This window comes from Neofelis nebulosa, chromosome 15 (assembly GCF_028018385.1).
Source record: "Neofelis nebulosa isolate mNeoNeb1 chromosome 15, mNeoNeb1.pri, whole genome shotgun sequence".
NCBI lineage: Eukaryota > Metazoa > Chordata > Mammalia > Carnivora > Felidae > Neofelis > Neofelis nebulosa.
Window position 1 is genome coordinate 39261247 of NC_080796.1, and position 20319 is coordinate 39281565.

A 20319-nucleotide genomic window follows, 5' to 3' on the forward strand; every position below is an offset into this window, starting at 1 on the left:
CTGCCTGCACAATGAGCGCCGGGAGCCCTCGCCAGCCCTCGCCAGCCAGGGAGTGGGGGCGGGGTGGGGGTGGGGGCTCCGCGCCCTGCACGCGGGATCCTAGCCTGGCCCAGCCTGGCGAGGTGGTGAGCGGCCCAATAAGCATCCTTGCCTGCGTCCTCCCCTCCCCCACGCTCGCAGGGCCGCGCCCCTCGGGGCCTGTAGGGCATCCACTGATTCATTCCAGTCGCCCCGGCTGCCCGCCCTCCAGGTGCCAGGGCTTGATGAAAAGTAAAAGGCTCCTCGGCGGCTCGAGAGCAGTGCGGATGAAAGAGAAGCAGCCGCCTCCCAGACCACACAGCTAATCCTCCCATAAACCTCGAGCAAATAAGGGGAGAGGAAGAACAGGCCGGCTACAGATGTGGAGTGCAGCCTCCGGGGATCCCCAAATTAAAACTCGTGCAGGGGAAGCACTTGGACCACCACCAAATGACACTAATTGGGTTATGGGACCATAATCTTGGCTCGTATGAAAAAACCCAACAGTTATAGTCACAGCTGCAAGGACTGTCTTCATAAAAAGAAGGGGGAAAGTCCGCTATTTTATTACTCATAAACAGGAGAGAAAAGAGGGTTCGCGGATCTCCTGCCTGCGTAGGGCAGGCAGGCTGGTTGCTTGAAGGGGAAGATAACTTTGTGTCAGGAGGAACAGTGCTGTCTGTGGCTGGCTGGCTCGGGATGTGTGGAGCTAATGGGCTAATGGGATGGGGGGGGGAGATACTCTCCGGGGAGGGGGGGGGAGAGCGAGGGGGCTGTACTGAGACACCGCGGGGGGAGCATGGCATATCTGGAGGAATGTATTTCAGACAATAGGTTAGCAGCCATATGCAGAAAATCATTCTGGACAGGAAAACTCAGAGATTCATTCCTTTTAAGTAACATCCAGAAGCAGTTTCCCGGTTTGACTGGTGGCGGGGGTGTAGGGGTGGTGGGGAGGCATCCTGGGGAAGGAAAGGATGGGGTGACGTGTAGAAAATGAGGGTGAAAAATCTTCAGGAAGATCCACTGGTTGTTAGAATCACAAATGTTAGTTCCCAAGGAGGGAGATCTTAGATGCCCTTTGAGTCCAGCCTCACCATTTGACAGATGGGATATTAAGACCCAGAGATGTTAAGGGGTTTGTCATGGTTAGACAGCTAGTGGGTGGCAGGAATGGGCAAGAACCTGTCTCCTAATTCCTACTCTCATGCGCGACATTAACTTGGTAATAATTTTGTTGTTAAGAAACAGAAGTCATTTGATCAGAAATCAGTACAATAGACCTCAAGAAAATAAAAAGTTAGAAAATCTTAGAGATTGAGTTATTATAAACCTTGTTTGATCTGTAATGAGAATAAGAGTTGGAAATCGGTCGGTTCTTACAAATTCCATCCCAGGATTCTTTCTAGCATGTATTTATTTATTCATCCATTACAATACCCAGATGGACTGATGGCCCCAGGATTTCTTTATGGGTCCTTTCAGTGCAGGGACTGATCCTGTTTTCTGACAGAGAGATGCTCCCCAGCCCCCATCCCCCACTGCCCTTCTACATTAAGTCATCTTGGCTACAACCAGCTTGGGTTAAGGCTGGACTGGTTGAGAATTTTTTTTAATATAATTTCTTTAAGTTTACTTATTTATTTTGGGAGAGAGAGAGAATCCCAAGTAGGCTCTGCACTGTCATGGGGTTCCCACGAACCATGAGATCATGACCTGAGTCAAAATCAAGAGTCTGATGCCTAACCAACTGAGCCACCCAGGCACCCCTGGACTGGTTGAGAATTCTAATCAATCATCCTTGCTGGTAGGTATTTATTCTACTCACAGGAAAATAAAAGTATCTATCCTAGCTGCTGAGTTTCCAAATACAGAGAGGACAAGGGTCTGGAGATGGCCAGCCTAGATCTCCCTGGGCACAATGAGGTGTCCTGGCTTCCCAGTGCCTCTCTCAGCTGAAATGGCAGCTAGTGGTGCCAATCAGGAGATCTAAGAGCCTGGTAGTGTAGGAGGAGAACCTGCTGTGGAGAAGTCTTGGAATGGTCATGGCACAGCACTGCCATTGTCTTTCACTATATTCAGGTGCTTGTTTCTCATTCGCAAACTGTATGGTTCAGTTTGGTTGTCTTTGAAGACTTACCAGTCAGCAAGCATCACTACAAGTGTACTTTGCCCCATGGAAAAACAAACGCTTACGGAAAGTTGAGAGAGTGGAAATTTCATTTGTTAAAGGGAATCTTATGTTGAAGCCATCAGTTGGGCTCTGAGCTGAAAGGCGACATAGGTAAAGATGAAATTTTGAAGTGGGAATAACTACTCCCTAGCTGATCTGCTTTTTAAACTTCTATCTTCTAGGTGGAAACTGTATCCTACTTATTTTATGATAGGCCATGTCCCCCAAAATTAGGATTGTCCGGAAAATACTGCTTTGGCCTCCATTACCAGATGTAAGAACACTAGGAATCATTTTGGGTCTAAATTATCCACATTATATAAATACTAAAAACTGTATTTTTTCTGAGTAAAAACTAACTTTAAGAGAATTATTTAATACAGCAATTGAATTAACTTGAACTTGGACAAATCCTAGGGATGAGTCAGAGGTTAGCAGTTTTTCATCTTTTCACTTATAAGGGATACCTCTTATTCCCTTAATATAGTCCATGTTCTCAGAGATTCTATCTATGAAACCAATTGTAATTACTAAGGATAACGCTTTCATTTTCCCAGAGTTTCTTCTCAGTTTGTGCTGTGTTAACCCAGAGTTGGTTTAATTCCAAGTAACAGTAAAGAAATCTGCCATGGGTTAGTCTATGCAACTGCTTTCAAGAAATTTTGATTTCCAGTAAACCTTTTGAAATGTTAAAAATATCTCAAGGACACCAAGGACTATTTTATAGGTGTTTAAGGGTCTTGGTTCCCCAGGTTTGACAACACCTCTATTTGTTTCAAGCTTGTTATACGGAACCCAAAAGGCTGAGCGCTTTCCACAAAAAGGAGAATCTGGTTTTATCAAGGTCCAGCCTTCAGGGCATCCAGGGACATTAGTGAAGAAGTCATGGGGGCTCACCGTCACTGCATACCCATCATGTGCATCTAGGCAAGGGTGCGTCACTTCCCTAATATTAAATAAAGACTTTAATCCTGGCAACCTTGTCAGGTGGGTACATTATGCCACCCCATTGTACAGACAAGGAAATCAAGGCACCAGGAAGTGAAGTGGCTGCAGGCCAAGGTCAAGCTTGCATAGCTACAGATGCATCCAAGCAGCGGGATTCCAAATCCCACTCTTAACCCTCTGCTATAGTCCAGTCTCACGAGAAAACCACAACTGCTGAGCCTGAACTGAATAGGAGAGAGGTACGTTAGGCTAAGAACTATACCTAGTCACAAAGATCATTTGGTGGATTAATTGAAAAGCACAGCATCTATGGACTTGGGAAACAATGAGAAACACACCCAGCTCCCAGAAAGGGCAAACAAACCATTTCTCTCTTCTTGCAAAAACGTAAAGGAAATCCTTTAGTCCCTGAAATAGTTTTCCTATCTCCCTAAAGAGGTTGACTCGCCACCACCCCCACCCCCCCAGCCCCCCCACCCCCGCCCCAGGGAAATTCTTCTTTCTGTTTGGATCTTTACACTTTTCCTTAAAGAAAGTGAGCTCACTCTGCAATGCACATGGGGCACTGTGTTTCTCAGACTTCTCACACTCTACTCCATCAGAGAGCAACTCCTAACCTTTTGCTGAATTCCCTTGCCTTATAATCTGTCATTCTCCATCTTTCCCCAATCACGCACAGAGGTGTTTGTGAGTTTTGAGGAAGCCATAGATGCCTGAGTTCTGGGCCAGGTGCACTGAGAGAGCTCTGCTCACTTCTTGATCACCAGGATACAGGGTTATGTCACATCTGATCGTAGCTCATTGCAGTCACCTCAGAAAACATCTGCAGAAAAAACACTGTGTCTAGAAGTACCCCAGGCTAGTATCAGGGGGCAGGGAGCATCACATGCCTGTGCTTTGAATCCAGCTGCTGCCATGGAATGACCTGGATGAAGGGAGTGCTTGCTGAAAGCCAAGCCAGTCTGGGCAGTACAGGCCTTCTCGTGGATTGGGCCTCTCCCAAATTTTGCTTTGTCCACTGTCTTGGCATCTTGGCAAGAGGCAAGATCACAACTTCCGTCTCTGCAAGTTCTTTTCTATGTGTGTTCTATCTCCCAAGATCTGGCATTTTGTAAGATTTTATAATTTTAAATCAAGGGAACAGTTATAAAAATGGGGTTGAGAAAAACGTGGGTACTTTCATGAGAAATGACTAATTCATCTCCATACGTTCTATCAGTTTCACTGCGGTCAAAAGCAGGTGTTTCCAGGCTATGAATAAGTAGTTTGCATTTTCAGAATTAACAAATTGGACCAACACCAAGGAAAAAAACCAACAATCATAGACAGCCCACCAGAGAATTGTTTACCAAAGAAGATGAAGCTCGTGGCAATGGTTTGCAAACACCACCAGACGAGCTTGTGTAAATGCCCTTCGTGTAGTCATGGTTCCTCGGCTTGTCACACATACTGAAGGAAAACGCAGAAACAGGAAATTACAGACTATTTTAAACAGCATGTTTTATTAAACTCACTTGCTGATGCACTTTATGGCAGGATGCGAGATTCAAGTGTTCATAACTTACATCTTTGCAAGTGCTTTTCCTAAGTGAATTCCCCCAGCTGAAATGTGGCATGTACACAGGGCTGGAAACAATCTCTCAACTGGTAACTGTTTCACCCTTGGTCATGTAGCTCTCACATCCAATGGAGAAGTTTTAGCCACGTGGAGATAATCTACCTTGCTTACACACTCTAGGAGAGCAATGGAGGCAGTGAGTAGTAACTTGCAAGATCCTGAATGCATTTTATTTTAAACCACAATCAAAACACAGCAATCCTAATGTGAATTCCTAGAAACCATACATTGTCTCTTTTGTTACCGAACTATTGATTTCCTTCCCCTCTTCCTGGGACAGTTCTGCATCTCATTTAAACCATCACTGTTCATGGCCTGCTGACTCCTTGTTTTTGAAAAGGCCTAGCAAAATTGGCATGGATAACCTTCAGTAGAAATGAAGTGGCTTCAAACTTCAGGGGCTGTCACAGAAAATGGATTTGAACAACTAATTATTTTCAAAAACGTTTTCTGCTCACAATTTGTTTGAGGAATATAAAAGCCTGAGCTGCGTTGCATATGAATCCTTATATCCTTGTCTGATGTTTATTGTGAGGTTGACATCTCTTAACGCCCATGTCTGCTGCCAAGTTGTTCCCAGCTCTTCTCTAGATATACAGAAAGGAAGCCATTCAGTGGAGCTGTAATACAAGTTCATGATTGGAGGGGTGGGTAGCCCTGCTTTGATGGAGTTAACTATGATCTCCAAAACTAAATGTTCATTCGCTGGCTTCACCATTTACGAAACAAAATGTTCTAAATCACCACTGTCTTAAAAGATCATGCCAAAGATGTTTGACCCTAATTACTAATTGGTCAGCAGTCACTTCCTCAAGTTTTTAAAAAAAATTTTTTTTTCAACATTTTTTATTTATTTTTGGGACAGAGAGAGACAGAGCATGAACGGGGGAGGGGCAGAGAGAGAGGGAGACACAGAATCAGAAACAGGCTCCAGGCTCCGAGCCATCAGCCCAGAGCCTGACGCGGGGCTCGAACTCACGGACCGCGAGATCGTGACCTGGCTGAAGTCGGACGCCTAACCGACTGCGCCACCCAGGCGCCCCAGTTCCTCAAGTTTTTGAGTGTTTCTACCTTCCTCCCACATCCTGGCTGCTGTAATCCTGTCCTTGGGACCCCTTCAAGGTGAAGCACAGAATAGGATTTTTGAGAGTGGAAGCTAGGAGGACTACGGTATCTTTGCTCTTTTAAAGGGCCTCCCCTCCACTTTTAGAGAGGAACGACCAGAGACAAAGGTGAATGATTTGGTTAATGAGATGCACCTAGATGCCTCAGGGAGTAGCAATTAATGGCATTCTTGGGGGGAGTTGGGTCATTTTCTTAAGTATTTCCCTTCATTTAACTTTTAAAAGTCCAGAATCTTGCCCTATCAGGTTTTCCTTAAAGCAAAGCACAGCAATGAGAAAAGGTGCTCCTTCCAGGTAGACAGACACAGTGTGTGGGGTGAAGAGTGTCTTAGCTTTACCAGCCTCTGAGGATGCAGCTATAGAACCCAGTCCCTAGATTTACCTGTCTTGGCCTCTCTGGAAAAATCTGAGTATCTTCTGAGTAGACATGGCAATCTAGGCACACAGGAGGCCCTAACACTCTCACACCAACAAAAGGAACATTTTCATTCCGATGGGTGTTTAGTAGGAGTTTTTTGGGGAGGCAGGGGAAAGAGAAAGCAGGTCTTTTGGTATGCTGGAAATATCCTAGAAACAAAAACTTGATGACTAAAAATTACAAATTTTAATGCTGCTGAATTCAAAGGCACTGATCTTCCAGCAGAGAAGCTCTGGTGGGTTCTAGAGAGTGGAAGCCTGAACCCCAGCTCAGGTGAGTGCTGTGGGAAATCACCAACTCAGTCATTTTATAGCTTTGGCCATCAAGAGAAACATTAATAATGCTGGGGGATTTTAAAAAGCAAAAGGATGTTATTTCTTTCATATTTAAATCTCTATGATGTAGGACAGAGTAAGAATGCTATGTTCGACAAATTAATTAGCTTTCAACTAGCCTTCTCTTATCAAATGAAATATTAGCCTCTAAGAATAACATTAATACAGAGTCGTATGGAGTAACACTAGCAATGATCTATGGCGGTTTCAACCATTGACACAAGTCATCTTTTTGACAATTTGGCATTTCATAATGGAAATCAGCTAGGATTTACTCAGGGTTTACATTATGCTATGTTTTCGTCAGAAACTTTGCAAAAATGGAAAATGTTTAGATTCTTTAAGATGAAGCCTTGACAACCAACCACATCATTTATTAACACTGTCCTCTTGGGGCGCCTGGGTGGCTCAGTCGGTTAAGCGTCCGACTTTGGCTCAGGTCATGATCTCGTGGTCCATGAGTTCGAGCCTCGCGTCAGGCTCTGTGCTGGCTGCTCAGAGCCTGGAGCCTGTTTCAGATTCTGTGTCTCCCTCTCTCTCTGACCCTCCCCTGTTCATGCTCTGTCTCTCTCTGTCTCAAAAATAAATAAACGTTAAAAAAAAAACAAAACAAAACACTGTCCTCTTAATCCACAGGAACCTAAACTTACAAACTAGCATCATTCTAAAATACCTGTCCGATTGACCTCTTAAAGTAGTCTTTCATTTTGAAGACACCTGCATGGCCACTGTCCACTAGACATTTAGAGTTTTTTAAAGGAGAAAGAGCAATGGAAAAGAGAAACACTGCTGAGGATTATTAAAATAACAAAATCTTAATGAATTTTGATCATTTTAATAAATATATATCAAGAAAACCTCACTTTATTACAACAACACAGTCATATACAAGCATCTATCATCTAAGTTTTCAACATCAAATGTTTATCAAATATTGAAAATAAAGGACAAAACATTACTAGACTATTTAGCCATAACACAAGAACATGTTTTAAAAATTGGTCCTTGTGGACATTGTCCAAATGATCCTACTCATACACTGTATGAATGAGACCTATATTTAATATTAATAGCAATAATAAAAAAGCTTTATCTTGGAGAAACTGGGAGGACGTACTTATTTCCTCCATTTGGCATTTGGTTCCTGTGAAGTATTGTTTAAGGAGGCCCAAGTCAATTAGCAACCTTGGAAACTGCAATACAGTGTGGAAGAAGTTGGCTGGAGAAGGGCAGACGGTCAGAGGGGCACTCTGAACACGCTCTTGCAAACGTACAAATTAAAGAAATCACTGAGAAACATGTTGACCAAATACATGGTAGCTATTGCCAGCCGAGTCCCATTTCTCCAAAATAACTTTCCAAAAACTAAAATCTTTACATTCTTTAAGATAAAACCTTATTGATCACCACATCATTTAACATTGTGCTTCTTAATCAACAGCAAAAGTCATATATAAAAAACCACATGCTTTCATAATCTAAACGAGTGAAATGATGCAAAACAGATTAAAGTATAATGCATGCCACTGGTTCATGAACTTCATTGGACAAGAAAACAAAACAAAACTAAACAACCCAAAACCCAAAAAACCCAAACCCCAGCAACAGACCGTTGCCATAGAAAAAGCTCAAGCAGCTTAGTGCTGGCTTCTAACAGCTCTATTGTTGCCCCCATCCCTTTCTAAAAATGCCAAATCCAAAAGCAATTGGGCATCAAAAACAAAGAAAGGATAGAGATGTTGAATCAAAAGTTGAACGCAATAGTTTCGAAGTTAACGGTTTCCAAACGATATTGATCCACCCTGTGTATTTTTTTTTCCTGTTTGTTAAATCCCTGCTGTAACTCTGATTTATCCTTAATTTGCACATTGGCAAAAATTAAGATAAAGTAAGGCACCAAAAATCGCCCTGTATAACACCTCTCTTTAACAGCCGAATCACCCATCACAGGCAAGCCAGGAACTTGCAGGGATCACCCCTCTATACATATTGTTGATTGCCACCCAAGACTGGTGTTTCATTACGTTCCATCCTCTTTTCATCTGTCACGCAAGACTGTTAAATATAAATACTTAACGGCACCACGAGGCCACTTCATCTAGCTCCCTGTCTTCAGTCTTTTATTCAGAAAAAAAATAGTCACGTAGAAGCAGGCATCTTTTGCTGGTTGTTTTGGTTTGCTTACCAAAAAACTACCTAATTAGTTGGCGAACATGTTGGAAGTTTCTTAGCTAGTGACAGATTCCTTGGGGGTAATGGAAAGATCACAAGGGCACACTGCCCCCAGGCTAATCTACTGACCTTTTCCATAAGAAAACTAAGGTCTACTTTTAAGCATTAAGTCAGCTGGTTTTTGGGCAAAATCACCACATTTATAAGTAGCTCGCTGATGCCTACTATACAGATGTTTTATGCAATCTGCTCTCCAGGCATTAAAACGACACGGCATGTTCATGGCATAATTTTATCAGTTGTACAAAACTATAAAATCCATTCAAAATAAAATTTATGAGAGCTAATTGATCATGCTGTGCATGCTTCAGAGTTTCGGTGAAAAGATGGCTCATATTTTACTCCCTTTGCTGCAGCACAGTTTGTTACTTGGTGAAGGCTCCTTTTTCCTTAAGGATTTTTTCCAAGACTCGCTCACATTGCTTTTTTCATTATATGCAGTCTCAAAATAATCATAAAATTGGCCTTTGCACTCAAAAGCCAGGTCACTTCCCACAGGTTCATGGCTTATGGGGCCACCATCCCTGTTGGTGTCATGATTTGCTTTCTCATCACTTACGGTGGCCTTTTCCTGAACACCTAGCGACCTGACGTTAGTAACAAAGATTTCATTGGCAGGTATCTGGCCATCACCCTTGTAAATAGGTGCGCTGCCTACGTCAAAATCCACCTGGTGGGAACAACTCGGTAAAGGTAGAGGGGGAGAGGAAGAGGAGGATGAGGAGGAAGAGGGGACAGTGGTGGAGGCACTTCCAACGCTAGCATGGACAGAAAGGGGTACATTTAGGTAGTGACCACCACATTCTTGGTAAAAGCAGCAGGCATGGAATTTTTCACACTCCTCTTTGGCCATCCGTGGTCGTTTTCGGTAGGGACAGTCTTGAGCCATGAACCACTCTTGAGCAGAGGTGCCATTGAAAGAGCAGGCAGGAAAGCACCAGTTACTCTGTGTGATGATTTCTCCATGGATCCTTTTCATCAAATTGTTTATAAGGACAGATCTTCGCAGGTATACCTCAGGATCATCGATAAACTTTAGCTTTTCTAATGACATATAAAGGATGTGGGCTCGTTCCTCAAAAATTGAGATGGTCTAAAAGTCAAAAAAGGGAGAGAAAACTTAGGTCATGGGCTACAGGAAAATGTCGTCACAGTACATTTCTTTCTTGGTAGTCTCTGGATCTGGGAATACTGGGCTCCTGTTTCTCCCAAATTCATTTAGGGATGCCGTCCCTGGTGTTACTGATGTCTCCCCCCCCCCACCCCCATTCCTGAATCCCTGGTGTGGTCAAGCGCCTGGGAATCCAGTCACAATGGAGACCTCAGCAGGGGGAGGTCAGGTTGTTCGCTCTTATATGGCCCCCGTGAGGGAGATGCTGAAACACACAAATCTACACTGCTAAAAATCAGGAGAGCAGTTTCTTGGGGGGGGGGGCAGAAAAGTAGTAATAAGAGGCACGAAGAGAGGTTCTCAGTTGCTATGTTGTTTCTTGATCTGGGTGCTAGTTACGTGGGTATGTTCACTGTGTGAAATCCATCAAGCTGTACCCTTAAGACACTTGTGCTTTTATGTGAGTGTATACAAACACATGCATACACGCACACATATACTCATACATTACATGGGAATAAATGTCTTTTGAAAGATGGCAAAATGCAGGTCATCATAAGTATACTTCAAACCCTGGCCAGGAGCATGAGAACTGCTTTCAGGGCTGTCCCTGTGGGTTTAACACTTGCAATTATCTTTGCTTGAACGAGGGACAACAGCCTTTCCCCTGAAAGGATCTGTCAGTTGAAGGGCCAAAGTAGGCTTCCTTCTGGAGCCAGGCAGGAGAAGAGATGCAAGGAAGAAATGAGAAAGACTCACTTCTGAGCAGTGTGCTACCATCACCATGTGATGATTGGTACAGATCCAGAGGCAACTAGAAATTCGCTGCAACCATAACACAAAAACGAAAGAGGAAATAAACAGCTTGTGTCCTGGGGGCCACCTCTTCCAGGCCATAAAAAAAAAAAAAGGAACTGTTAGCATGACCTGAGGAGCTATGAACAAAGCCAGCCCAGGATCAAAGGCAGGAACTATACATTCAGAGAAAAGCTCAGCGCCTACCAATGCATGCCCAGGTCATTATGAGCAAGGCCAAAGCCAACACCTTGAAGGATAAGCTTGTGGGGTGGTGGGGAGATGGGGTAAGAGGAGACAGAGAGGAAGTGCATCAAAAAATTTAAAATCCTCTCCGTGTTTCAGACAACTATGCTTTGGCTTATACCCTCCCTTTTCTTATTTTTAAGTTCATGCACTTATTTTGAGTGAGTGAGCAGGGGAGGGGCAGAGAGAGAAAACCCTAAGCAGGCTCTGCACTATAAGCAAGAAGCCTGAGGTAGGGCTCGAACTTGAACTTTATGGAACCTTGAGATCATGACCTGAGCCAAAATCAAGAGTCAGACGCTTAACCGGGGCCACCCAGAAGCCCTGGGGTTATACCCTCCCTCGATTAAATCTGTAGATAGTTTTTAAAGGAGGATAACCATAAAGAAAAATAAATGGTATTTGAAAAGCTTAGTGGCCAGTTTCCTACTTCTTCTTATCTACGCAAAAGAGTTGGCTGTGGTCTTTTCTTGGGAATGGATTACATATTTTAACAAAGTAAACATATGCAGCCAGTGTACAAGTGCATGTTTCTACTTCCACGCATACTTTCAACAGATGGGGAGTCCACCTGTAAAGGGTCCCGAGAAGCCCTGGGGAACCGCTCCCAGGTGGGCACCCACAGAAGTGGCACTGGCCATTGGAGCTAGAGCTTGGGGAAGGGGAATGTCAGGAAAGAACAAGTGCTTTTCTGCGCACACGTGAAAGCACACACCATTCATAACCATTAATGCAACTTAAGAAAAATCAAATCATTTGTAAAAAAGATGTTCCTTGGATTATGTAATTTTGTTATTTCTGGGTAGAGGAGCTCCTGCTGGCTCTTTCCTCAATTCCTTGTGAAAATAACACAGGACCCAAAGAAGGGACAACGATTAATATGGCTCTGCTGAGAAGTGGCTCATTTTCATTGCTTGGGTGGAACGATTTAATTTCTGGAAATGGATCAAGCAACTGTTACTAAGTATCTTAAACTCTTAATAAAAAGAATGACTATTAAAAAAACATACTTTATGGCTACAGCTGCTGAGTGGTGGGTGAAAATCCTCTTCTTCCACATACTTCCTCTTAAAGTATGTGATCTTGGATGTTGTTATAGGAGTTGAAATTCCCCTGTAATGTGATCCTGTGGTAATAAATCAGATATGACAAATGACATGCGGTTTGCCAGACTCTCCAAACAAAATACTTTCCTTTAATTTCCTTACAGAAGATAAGTTGGCTACGTATCTGTCTGTACATGTGGTGATTAAAAATAAACATTTGTCTTAATGGTTGCTATCATACAGAATTGTGACCCAGGCTAGGCAAGGATTTCGAGGTAATTATAAAGGAAAATGACCTATTTCAGCATTTACTAAACACTCAGAATCTTAACTGTATGCACAAACAGCAAAATTCATAAAAGGAAAGAACAGTATTTGTTCAAAGTGTTTAATTAAATCCATGATAACATAACACGACTGCTCAAATGTATACATCTTTAACTGTCAGCACTAACAACCAAATAACTTTAAAATGTTATCGGCTGTAGGTAAGGAAGCAAATGACTACCTGCATATTAGAGTTATAATTTTCCTTCTTTCAATATATGAAATTAAAAACTTTTTAATTTAAAAGTAAAATCTGGGCTATCCAAAGTCCTTTTTCCTCTCAAAAATGTAGTATGTCAGCCATGAATAAAAGTAGGGTTTAAATTTTAAAGAACAGAGCTTTTAATCCAAAACAAACTTCAAAGAGTACTTATTTTACATTATACGTTTTTTTTTTTAAGGGGTACTACACAAAAACCCAAGGAACTTACCTTAAAATATAAGAATAAAGAATCAGGAAGAACATATATCTAGATTACAAAAATTTTCCCCCTGAATATGAAAGCCAGTTGTGTGCTTAATAAAAAGAAGAGACACACAGCTTCTGGCCCAAAGTGTAGATTCCTTTATGTCTCATAGGATAAAAATTTCATTGTCAAGCTCACCAGGACTTGTGTAGCTCTGAGAGCCATGCAGTGCTACAGGGTGAAAAACCAAAACCCAAACTCAAGAGTTTCAAAATCTGGTTTGGTTCTCTTAAAAATATAGGTGCATGACTTATACACACGCAGCAGCAGCTTGCGTAGCCTCAGGTCTGAATGCAACTTGAGTATCACGTCTGGTCCCCTCCCGGGAGCCCTGGGCTCACTTATGAGAGGTGTACAGGCAGCCTGGGAAGTCCCTGGAACATGAGCTCTCTCAGCTCAGAAGGGCGCCCCAGACACCACCCCGGCCCACTAGTCTGGCAGCTGAGCTGCAGAGGGCAGCAGGGGAAGGTCAAGGGCAGTACCTGCCAGTGGGGGACCGGCTCCCCGGTCTCCCTGCAGAGGAGCCTGTGCTGGCCCAGGGGGGCTTGGGCCTCCGTAGCTGTCAGCCTCCCATAGTGTCTGGTACCCAGCAATTTCAGCAGCTCCTTCCGAGACAATGGGCTCGCAGAATCTATTCATGGACAGAACCAGAGTCATCTCTGACAGCCTCAGATCTAAAAAAAAAAAAAGAAAGAAAGAAAGAAAAAGAAAAAGAAAAAAGGAAAAAAAAGAGAAAAGAAAAAAGAAAGAAAGAAAGAAAACAGCCCTAATCAAGAATAAGCCAGGGAATGGCCTTGGCATTTTCATTCCTTTGCTTTGGGAAACTTTTACTTCTCAGTCCTCCCCTTCACCCTGAAACATTTGATTATTTTTTCAAAGAAAACCTCAGCAAACTCTCTTGCTGCTATTAGCTCAGCCTCTGTGTTCGGCAATCTGCATTTCATGGGCGGATCTTTAAAATCCCATTTCTTATTGTTCTCAGATTCCCCTCAGCCCTCTTTGAGACAGCTGCTTTGCCTCCTAACACATTTTCCCCCTGACCTTCCCGCACAAAATGTACCCCTAAGAGGCAAGTCCCGGACCCTTGCGCTTCCTTTCTATTAATAAGGCAAAATCAATTTTCTAGTCAGTCCCCAGAGAGTCTCCTTTGATGAAATCCGCTAATCAATCAAAAGGAAAGGGTGGGGAGGCAGAAATCTCCACCATTAATCCCTACTGATGCGCTCAGGTTTGGTCTGTGTGGCTGGCCCTCTTGTCTCCTTTCGGCTGGGCCAGCTCCTCTACAACATTCCGGGGCTCCCTCCACTTTCTTTTCCCAAAACGAAGCAGACAGAGACACACTTGGTAGTTGTTTCCACCAGCCCTGATCGGCCTGAACTGGATCTGCCTCCAGTCAAAACACTGTGAGATGAAGACAGAAAATTGGCTCCAGTTTCAAGCCGGGAGTTGCAGCCCCACAGGAGCCAAGCACAACATCAACGGAGCAGGCAGAATATTAAACAGGAGCCAGGGCTTCAGGGCCAGAGGCAGCCGGCAACTCTTTCCTCGGTGAGGCCCAGACACAAGGCAGAACTTTCCAGGAGGCACCACACCACTGCCCTCCTCTCCAGTTCGCGCCCCTGCCTGGGGCCTGCGGGGAGACTGGGAGCCTCTCTGCTCTGTGATGCAGCGCTGGGCCCCTGCTTAACTCAGGTGGACCAGGCCACTTCCAGGGGGGCTCAGTGTCTCCACTTGGTCCTGAGCAAGGCTCGAGGCAGGGTGAAGAGTGAGTTCAAGGGGGAAAAGGGTTTGATACTAAAGCAAAAAGACCTATGGGCCAGAGATCAGTGGTGAAGGCAGAGAGGCCTCAGCACCTTTATTAGCTGCCAATTCCTTTACAAGACCTGAACCTCCACTATCCCACTTTGCCATTTAAAGAACTGTCACAAGGAGTGATGTCAGGTCTGCTTTCTGAAGACTGACTGTCTTTCAAACATACGCCAAAGGTCTACTTCACGTTTTCCTTCTCCAAATTATACAGCTTGTAATGTTGTGGGGAAAGGGTGAATCTCCTGCTGTCTAGGAGACTGTGATTACCTACATGTTATTCGGAGGGTCCACTTCCAGGTAACAGAAGGAAAAACACCAGGGGAAGGGAAAATAGCTTCACTGAAGAGACAATGTCCTCTGGCTAACAGAGCGGCTCTTGGCAGCCAGGACTCCATTCTTTGTTCGGGGTTCTCTTGGAGATCCTAAATTCTGTCCCAACCTCACTGAACAATGAAGCCAGGCCTTCTGACAGACAGGGGGAAGTGTCCACGTCAGTGGCTGGAAGGAGGACCCAAATGATTTGGGCTGCTAAATGACCTACCACTTCTCTTTTACACTGTCCTCCCTGCAAAGAGGCAGCAGCAAGGACTTATTAAACATTATCAGAAGAAAAAAAAAAAGAGGTGTTTGATTAATTCTCTAAAAGGCAATAGTGGGACATACCATTTATTTTGCTCTTGAGTCATCAAAAAATTTAGGGCTACCCTGATTTAACAAACGAAGCTGTTCTATCACCCCTCAAACTCGGCAACCAAACAAGCTATCAAGCCTCACGATGACAGATTCCCTGGGAGACTCTCATAAATGGTCTAATTTCTCAACCTATGATAAAAGACAGTTGTTTCAGTAAATGCTATTCCAGGAGCACGCGAGTTATATAGCTTTTTCTCGGTCAGTAGCCCTTTCTCGTTGACTGCAGTCGTGGTTTCCAGCTTGAAATTCACATTCACTTTTGTGCTGGATTCTGGGAATAAGACCCAAGCTTTTTGTCTGTTGAACTTTTATTACATAAAACCAGAGGAGGGTTGACAAATCCACTCCTCTTAAGAAAGCATTTGTAGGCCCCTAGAAGCAATTACCTTTGTTTAATAGGACATTATATGGGCCCTGTGCTGTTTTATGTTCCTAAGAGTTTGTTTATGTATTAATAACTTATTGTTGTAGCTTTTTTGGTTAAGGATTTCAGTGTTTCTACTTGTTAGTATTGATTCCAACACATGAAATTCTATCAGTTACACATTTGAACTTGAAACACGGCATAGTTGTCTTATCTTGGCTCTTTCCTTCGTGAAATCTAATTTCTGTAAGTTTTTCTTTTTTGAACTGGAAACCTGTACACACAAATATGCTGGAGAAGCTGAGTTCCTTCCATAAGTGATTTATGTAAGTCTGAATAAAATATGAGTGACTTTGGATTATTTGGGGGCTGGGAGAAGATTCTGCAATGGAGTCTTCCTAGGAAGTCTATTTAGAATTTACACCAGGATGTTAACAAATTAAGAAGGCAAGTTCAATGTTCAGGAAGAATTGGGAGTGTGCGGTGCTAAGCACTAATGTTTCACATGACTATTTGTATTATATGTGCAGATCCAAACTGTCACTATTCTCTGTACGATGAGATTTACATTGTAATTCTGCTACTGAGTTCAGAAGTTTAAATCCACAAATTCATGTGCTGTTATTATTAGATATAACCACAAAGATGTACATTTATGGTAAGATTTGTATTTTTTAACATCAGAGGTGAGTGGATTCAAAAGAAGGTTGTTAAAGTGTGTTTTGTCTACACATGGGTTTAAAAAATAAAAAGGTCCTAACCTCTTATTCCCAGGTTCCTGCAGGTCAGTTTTGTCACCCAACTGGACGCAGCAGAATGACACCTCACGCATTCCCAGAAGGCTAACGACTAAAATGTCATGCTTTTTCAGGAAATATTCATAGTAAAGTTACCAGGCATTGCTATACAGTTTGGTTTTTCCAGATGACTTACGCATGTTTTTTCCTCAGAGCCATTATAACGCTAATAGGAGAGGTAGGCACATAGAACAGGGTGGCTACAGGTTCAGCGGCACCTTGAATCTAAGAGGGGCTCCTGATCATTCTTTGCCTCCCCCTCCCCCTCCCCAGCATTGGAAATTAGAGAACATTAAAAGCATCACAGCAGTTAGAGATCTGATTCCAACACTGAAACGCAGAGAAGGGCTGGTATGTTCAATGCTGCCAGTCTTAAAATGTGTTGCCCAGGTGGACCAAGACCCCACCCCCACCCCCAACCCGACCTCCTCCTTGTCCTTAACAAGATCCCAACAGCTTGTCCAGCTGCCGCTGCTGCTGGTGGTGGTGTAAGGGGCTGAATGGGTGGAATAAAATCCTTCAACCCTTCCGAATAGACAGATGTCGCTTTTCTGCCAGTCGCTGCAGTACACCTGTCTGCCCTAGAAGTGCATTTCTCAGCTGTAGCTTCGAGAGATCAGGAGCTTTAGGTCAGGTCCTAGGGCGAGAAGGGCCGGTGCTGGGCCTGAGGGGGAAGATGAGGTGTCCGGGTGTCCGAGCCCTGGCGCCAGGTCTCCCCATCCCAGGGCCAAGACTGGGGTCGCGACGTTTGGAGAACCGACCCCCCTGCAGGCACCACGTCCGGGAGACTCCGGCACAGACACACCCCAAGGGGTCGGTGCCTGGGCCCCTGAGTCCCTTCTCACGTAGGGAGCAGAGCCCTGCCGGCCGGCGGCCGCAGGAGAAAGTAAACAACACCCCAAGTGTCTGGGAACAAAGGCAAGTTGTCTTTCCACGGTGCGCGAGCCGTGCGCCTCTCCTGAAGAATAAGAGCTATTATTACTCTTTCTTTCTTTCTTTTCTTTCTTTCTTTTTTCTTATTTTTTTTTTTTTTTAACAAGTTTCCTTCTAAGGGAAATAAACACCAAAGGTAGGATTCCAAGGAAATGACTCACAGCGGCTGGCAGGGCTCTGGCGAGGCTGGCCCCGTCCCCGCGCTCCAGCCCGCAGCAGATGCCTGCCTGGCCCTCCCTCCCTCCCTCGCCGGCCAAGCCCGCTCGGAGCCCGCGGCTGCGGGAGCGCCCAGCGCGGCCGTGGGACCCGGGCGGCGGGGACAGCGCCCGCACCTCCCGCAGGCGTCCGCTCTGTCCGCGCCACCCTGGGCTGGGGGGGCCGCCTCTCCCCCCGCCTCCACGGCCCCAGCCGGGCACTCCGGAAAGTTGCTAGGGCCCAGGAGGCGGGAGGGGAGGAAGGGAGGAGAGAGAGGCGGAGGCGTGGACCAGGCGGGCAGCAGCCGAGTCCGCCGGGGAGGTGAGCTGAGGACAGAGGAGCCGCCGCCGCCCGCAGCGAGGCTCGGCTGCCGGGGAGGAGAGTGCGGGGGCGGAGGTGGCGGAGGACAGAAGGTGTCAGCTCCTGCAGCTCTTCCCTTTTCTCGAAGACGCGCGCTCCTGACATCCACAACCCCTCCCTCTCCACCTGCCCAGCGTCGCGGCGACCAGACCCGGGGGCATCCCTCCTACTCACCCCCCCGTTCCCTAGGGAAAGGGAGGGAGCGGCCGCCGCGGGCCCTGGGGGCTCACCAGGGCTGCCATCCCCACCCGCCCGCGGAGTCGGCTGGGTGCGCGCGGGCGGCAGCGGTTCCCGCCCCGGTGAAGGCCCCGCGGCGCAAGCCAGCCCCGGGGAAAGCCCGCGCCGCCTCGGCGCCCGGCGGCGTCCCGGCCCCCGCGCTGCCGGGGTCCCGCTCCGGCCGGTGCGCGTCCGCTCGGCGCCCCCGGCGCGGCCCCGGTGCCGGGAGGCCGCGCGGGTGCCACTCGGCGCGCGAAGACTCTGCCCGCGGGGACCGGCCCTCGCCCTCCACCCGCCCGGGCCTCGCCGCCCCCGCCGCCCGCGCCCGGCCCGGCTCTTACCGCGGGGTCAGCCGGGAGGCGGCGGCCGGAGCGCTCGCGCTGCCGCTGGTCCGCTCCGGGCTCGGCGCCAGCCCGGCCGCCGGTGCACAGTCGCGCGGGGCCCGGCCCGGCGGCCCGGTGGCCCGGTCGACGGTGGACGCTGGTGCGCGGCGGGCGAGGGTCCCGGCAGGTCCCGCCGCCGCGACTGGGGCGCCGCGCCGCCGTCGCTGCAGACGGTTATGGTAATGAGCGGCTCTGTCTAGCGAGGAGCGTGTGAAACCCGTCAATCCTGTTTGCCATTTCCCCGTGGATTTCCGAGGAGAGGTTCTGCAGGATGCCCCCAGGGTGAGAGAGGGAACATGACAAGCGCGCCCGCTCTCCCGCCCTCCCTCTGCTCCCGCCGCCGCCGCCGCCGCTCCTCAGGCAGCACACGGGGCGCCTTCCCCTCACCCCCACCCCAGCCCGCCCCCTGCCTCCTTCCCTCCTTCCCGCCCTCCCTCCTCCCTCTCCTCCCCTCTCTCCCCTCCCCTCCCCTCCCCTCCCGGTGCCCGGGGACACGCGGGCCCAGCTCCAGCCCGCAGCCCAGACCCCACGCGCTCCCCGGCTCCCGCCCTAGCCCTGGGGGCCCGGCTCCAGCCGGATAACGTATTCACTCTGCAACCTTCTGAGATGTCTTCTCTTTTTTTTATTTGGTTTGGTTCTGTTGTTGTTGTGTGTGCGTGTGATTAAAAAAAAAAAAAAAAATCTGTGCCTTTCCCACCCTTTGAAAAGACTTTCTTCTCCTTTGCCACGGCAAACGGAGATGAGAAACAGATGTCTTTGCAGGACCAAGCAGTTATTCTCCCCTCGCCGCCCGCCCCCGCCCGTTCCCCTCCCGAGCTGCATGTGTATAAAAAAGCAACATGGGTCCTACTGCAACTTGAATTGGCAACTCTTTCTGGGTGGGGAGCCTCGAGGGAATACCTCCAGGAAATAAAAAAGTAATAAAGGACGTTGTCCTTGGTCAAGGGAATGTAATTTAAGCCCCGGAATCACATTATTCTGCAAATAGTAATTTTCCCCTGTATTAGTCTCAATTGGAGTTTGTTTTTTGAAACATTAATTCATAACTTCTGTCTAGGGACTCCTCCATAGTCGAGATGGGTCATTTCAGGTGTAATGAACACAGAGGCTTGGAAGGCATAGACCTAATAAAATCCGGGGGAAGGCACCTGCACAAAAGTGTTACAAAGACTATAATGTTTGTTTACTGCTACTATGCCAGATGTGCTAAATATAACACTTCTTTAAAACAGTGATCCTCCGACTGTGAAAAACCAAACCTCTTGCTGCCTGGCTCCCTAGGAATCAAGGAGAGGCACAGACTGAAAATCAGAGAGGGAAGGAGTAAGATCAAGGACGACGATTAGCATCTGCAAATTGAACTCTATCTAATTTGCATGTTTATTTCTTAGAATTGTAATTAAATTTGTGTAATAAATGTTTTCCATTTCATTTGTACACTTAAAATTTGGGTGACTGACATGCAGTTAAGTGAATTTCTTTTCTTTTTTAAACAAATGTAGTTTATTCAATAAAGCAGCAAACAAATATTAGACATAATTAGAACTAATCTACTTTGAAGGTATTTTTGTTGAACTTTGTACACTTAAAGTCTCTCAGAGGTTTTAAGGGTATTAGGAAGCTGAGAGAAGGCAATTATGCTGAAAACAGCCTAACTCCACAGATTTCCAGGAGCATGATTTCATTTTTTCCAAAAAGACATTTCAGGGTT

The 20319-nt window shown here is 46.2% G+C and overlaps 1 protein-coding gene and 1 long non-coding RNA gene across 2 annotated transcripts; one reads left to right on the forward strand and one right to left on the reverse strand.

The window, feature by feature from the left end:
• Window positions 1-7453: 7453 nt before the first annotated feature.
• On the reverse strand, window positions 7454-18681 carry SERTAD4 (SERTA domain containing 4). The gene is made up of 4 exons (XM_058700363.1): window positions 18567-18681; window positions 13341-13532; window positions 12029-12144; window positions 7454-9959 (listed from the first exon to the last, which is right to left on the reverse strand). The coding sequence occupies exons 2-4, from the start codon at window positions 13513-13515 to the stop codon at window positions 9198-9200; spliced, it is 1053 nt and encodes a 350-aa protein (XP_058556346.1). The 5' UTR covers window positions 13516-13532; window positions 18567-18681; the 3' UTR covers window positions 7454-9197.
• On the forward strand, window positions 18638-20069 carry LOC131495439 (uncharacterized). The gene is made up of 2 exons (XR_009253946.1): window positions 18638-18890; window positions 19841-20069. It is a non-coding gene; the product is annotated as an uncharacterized LOC131495439 (long non-coding RNA).
• Window positions 20070-20319: the final 250 nt, after the last annotated feature.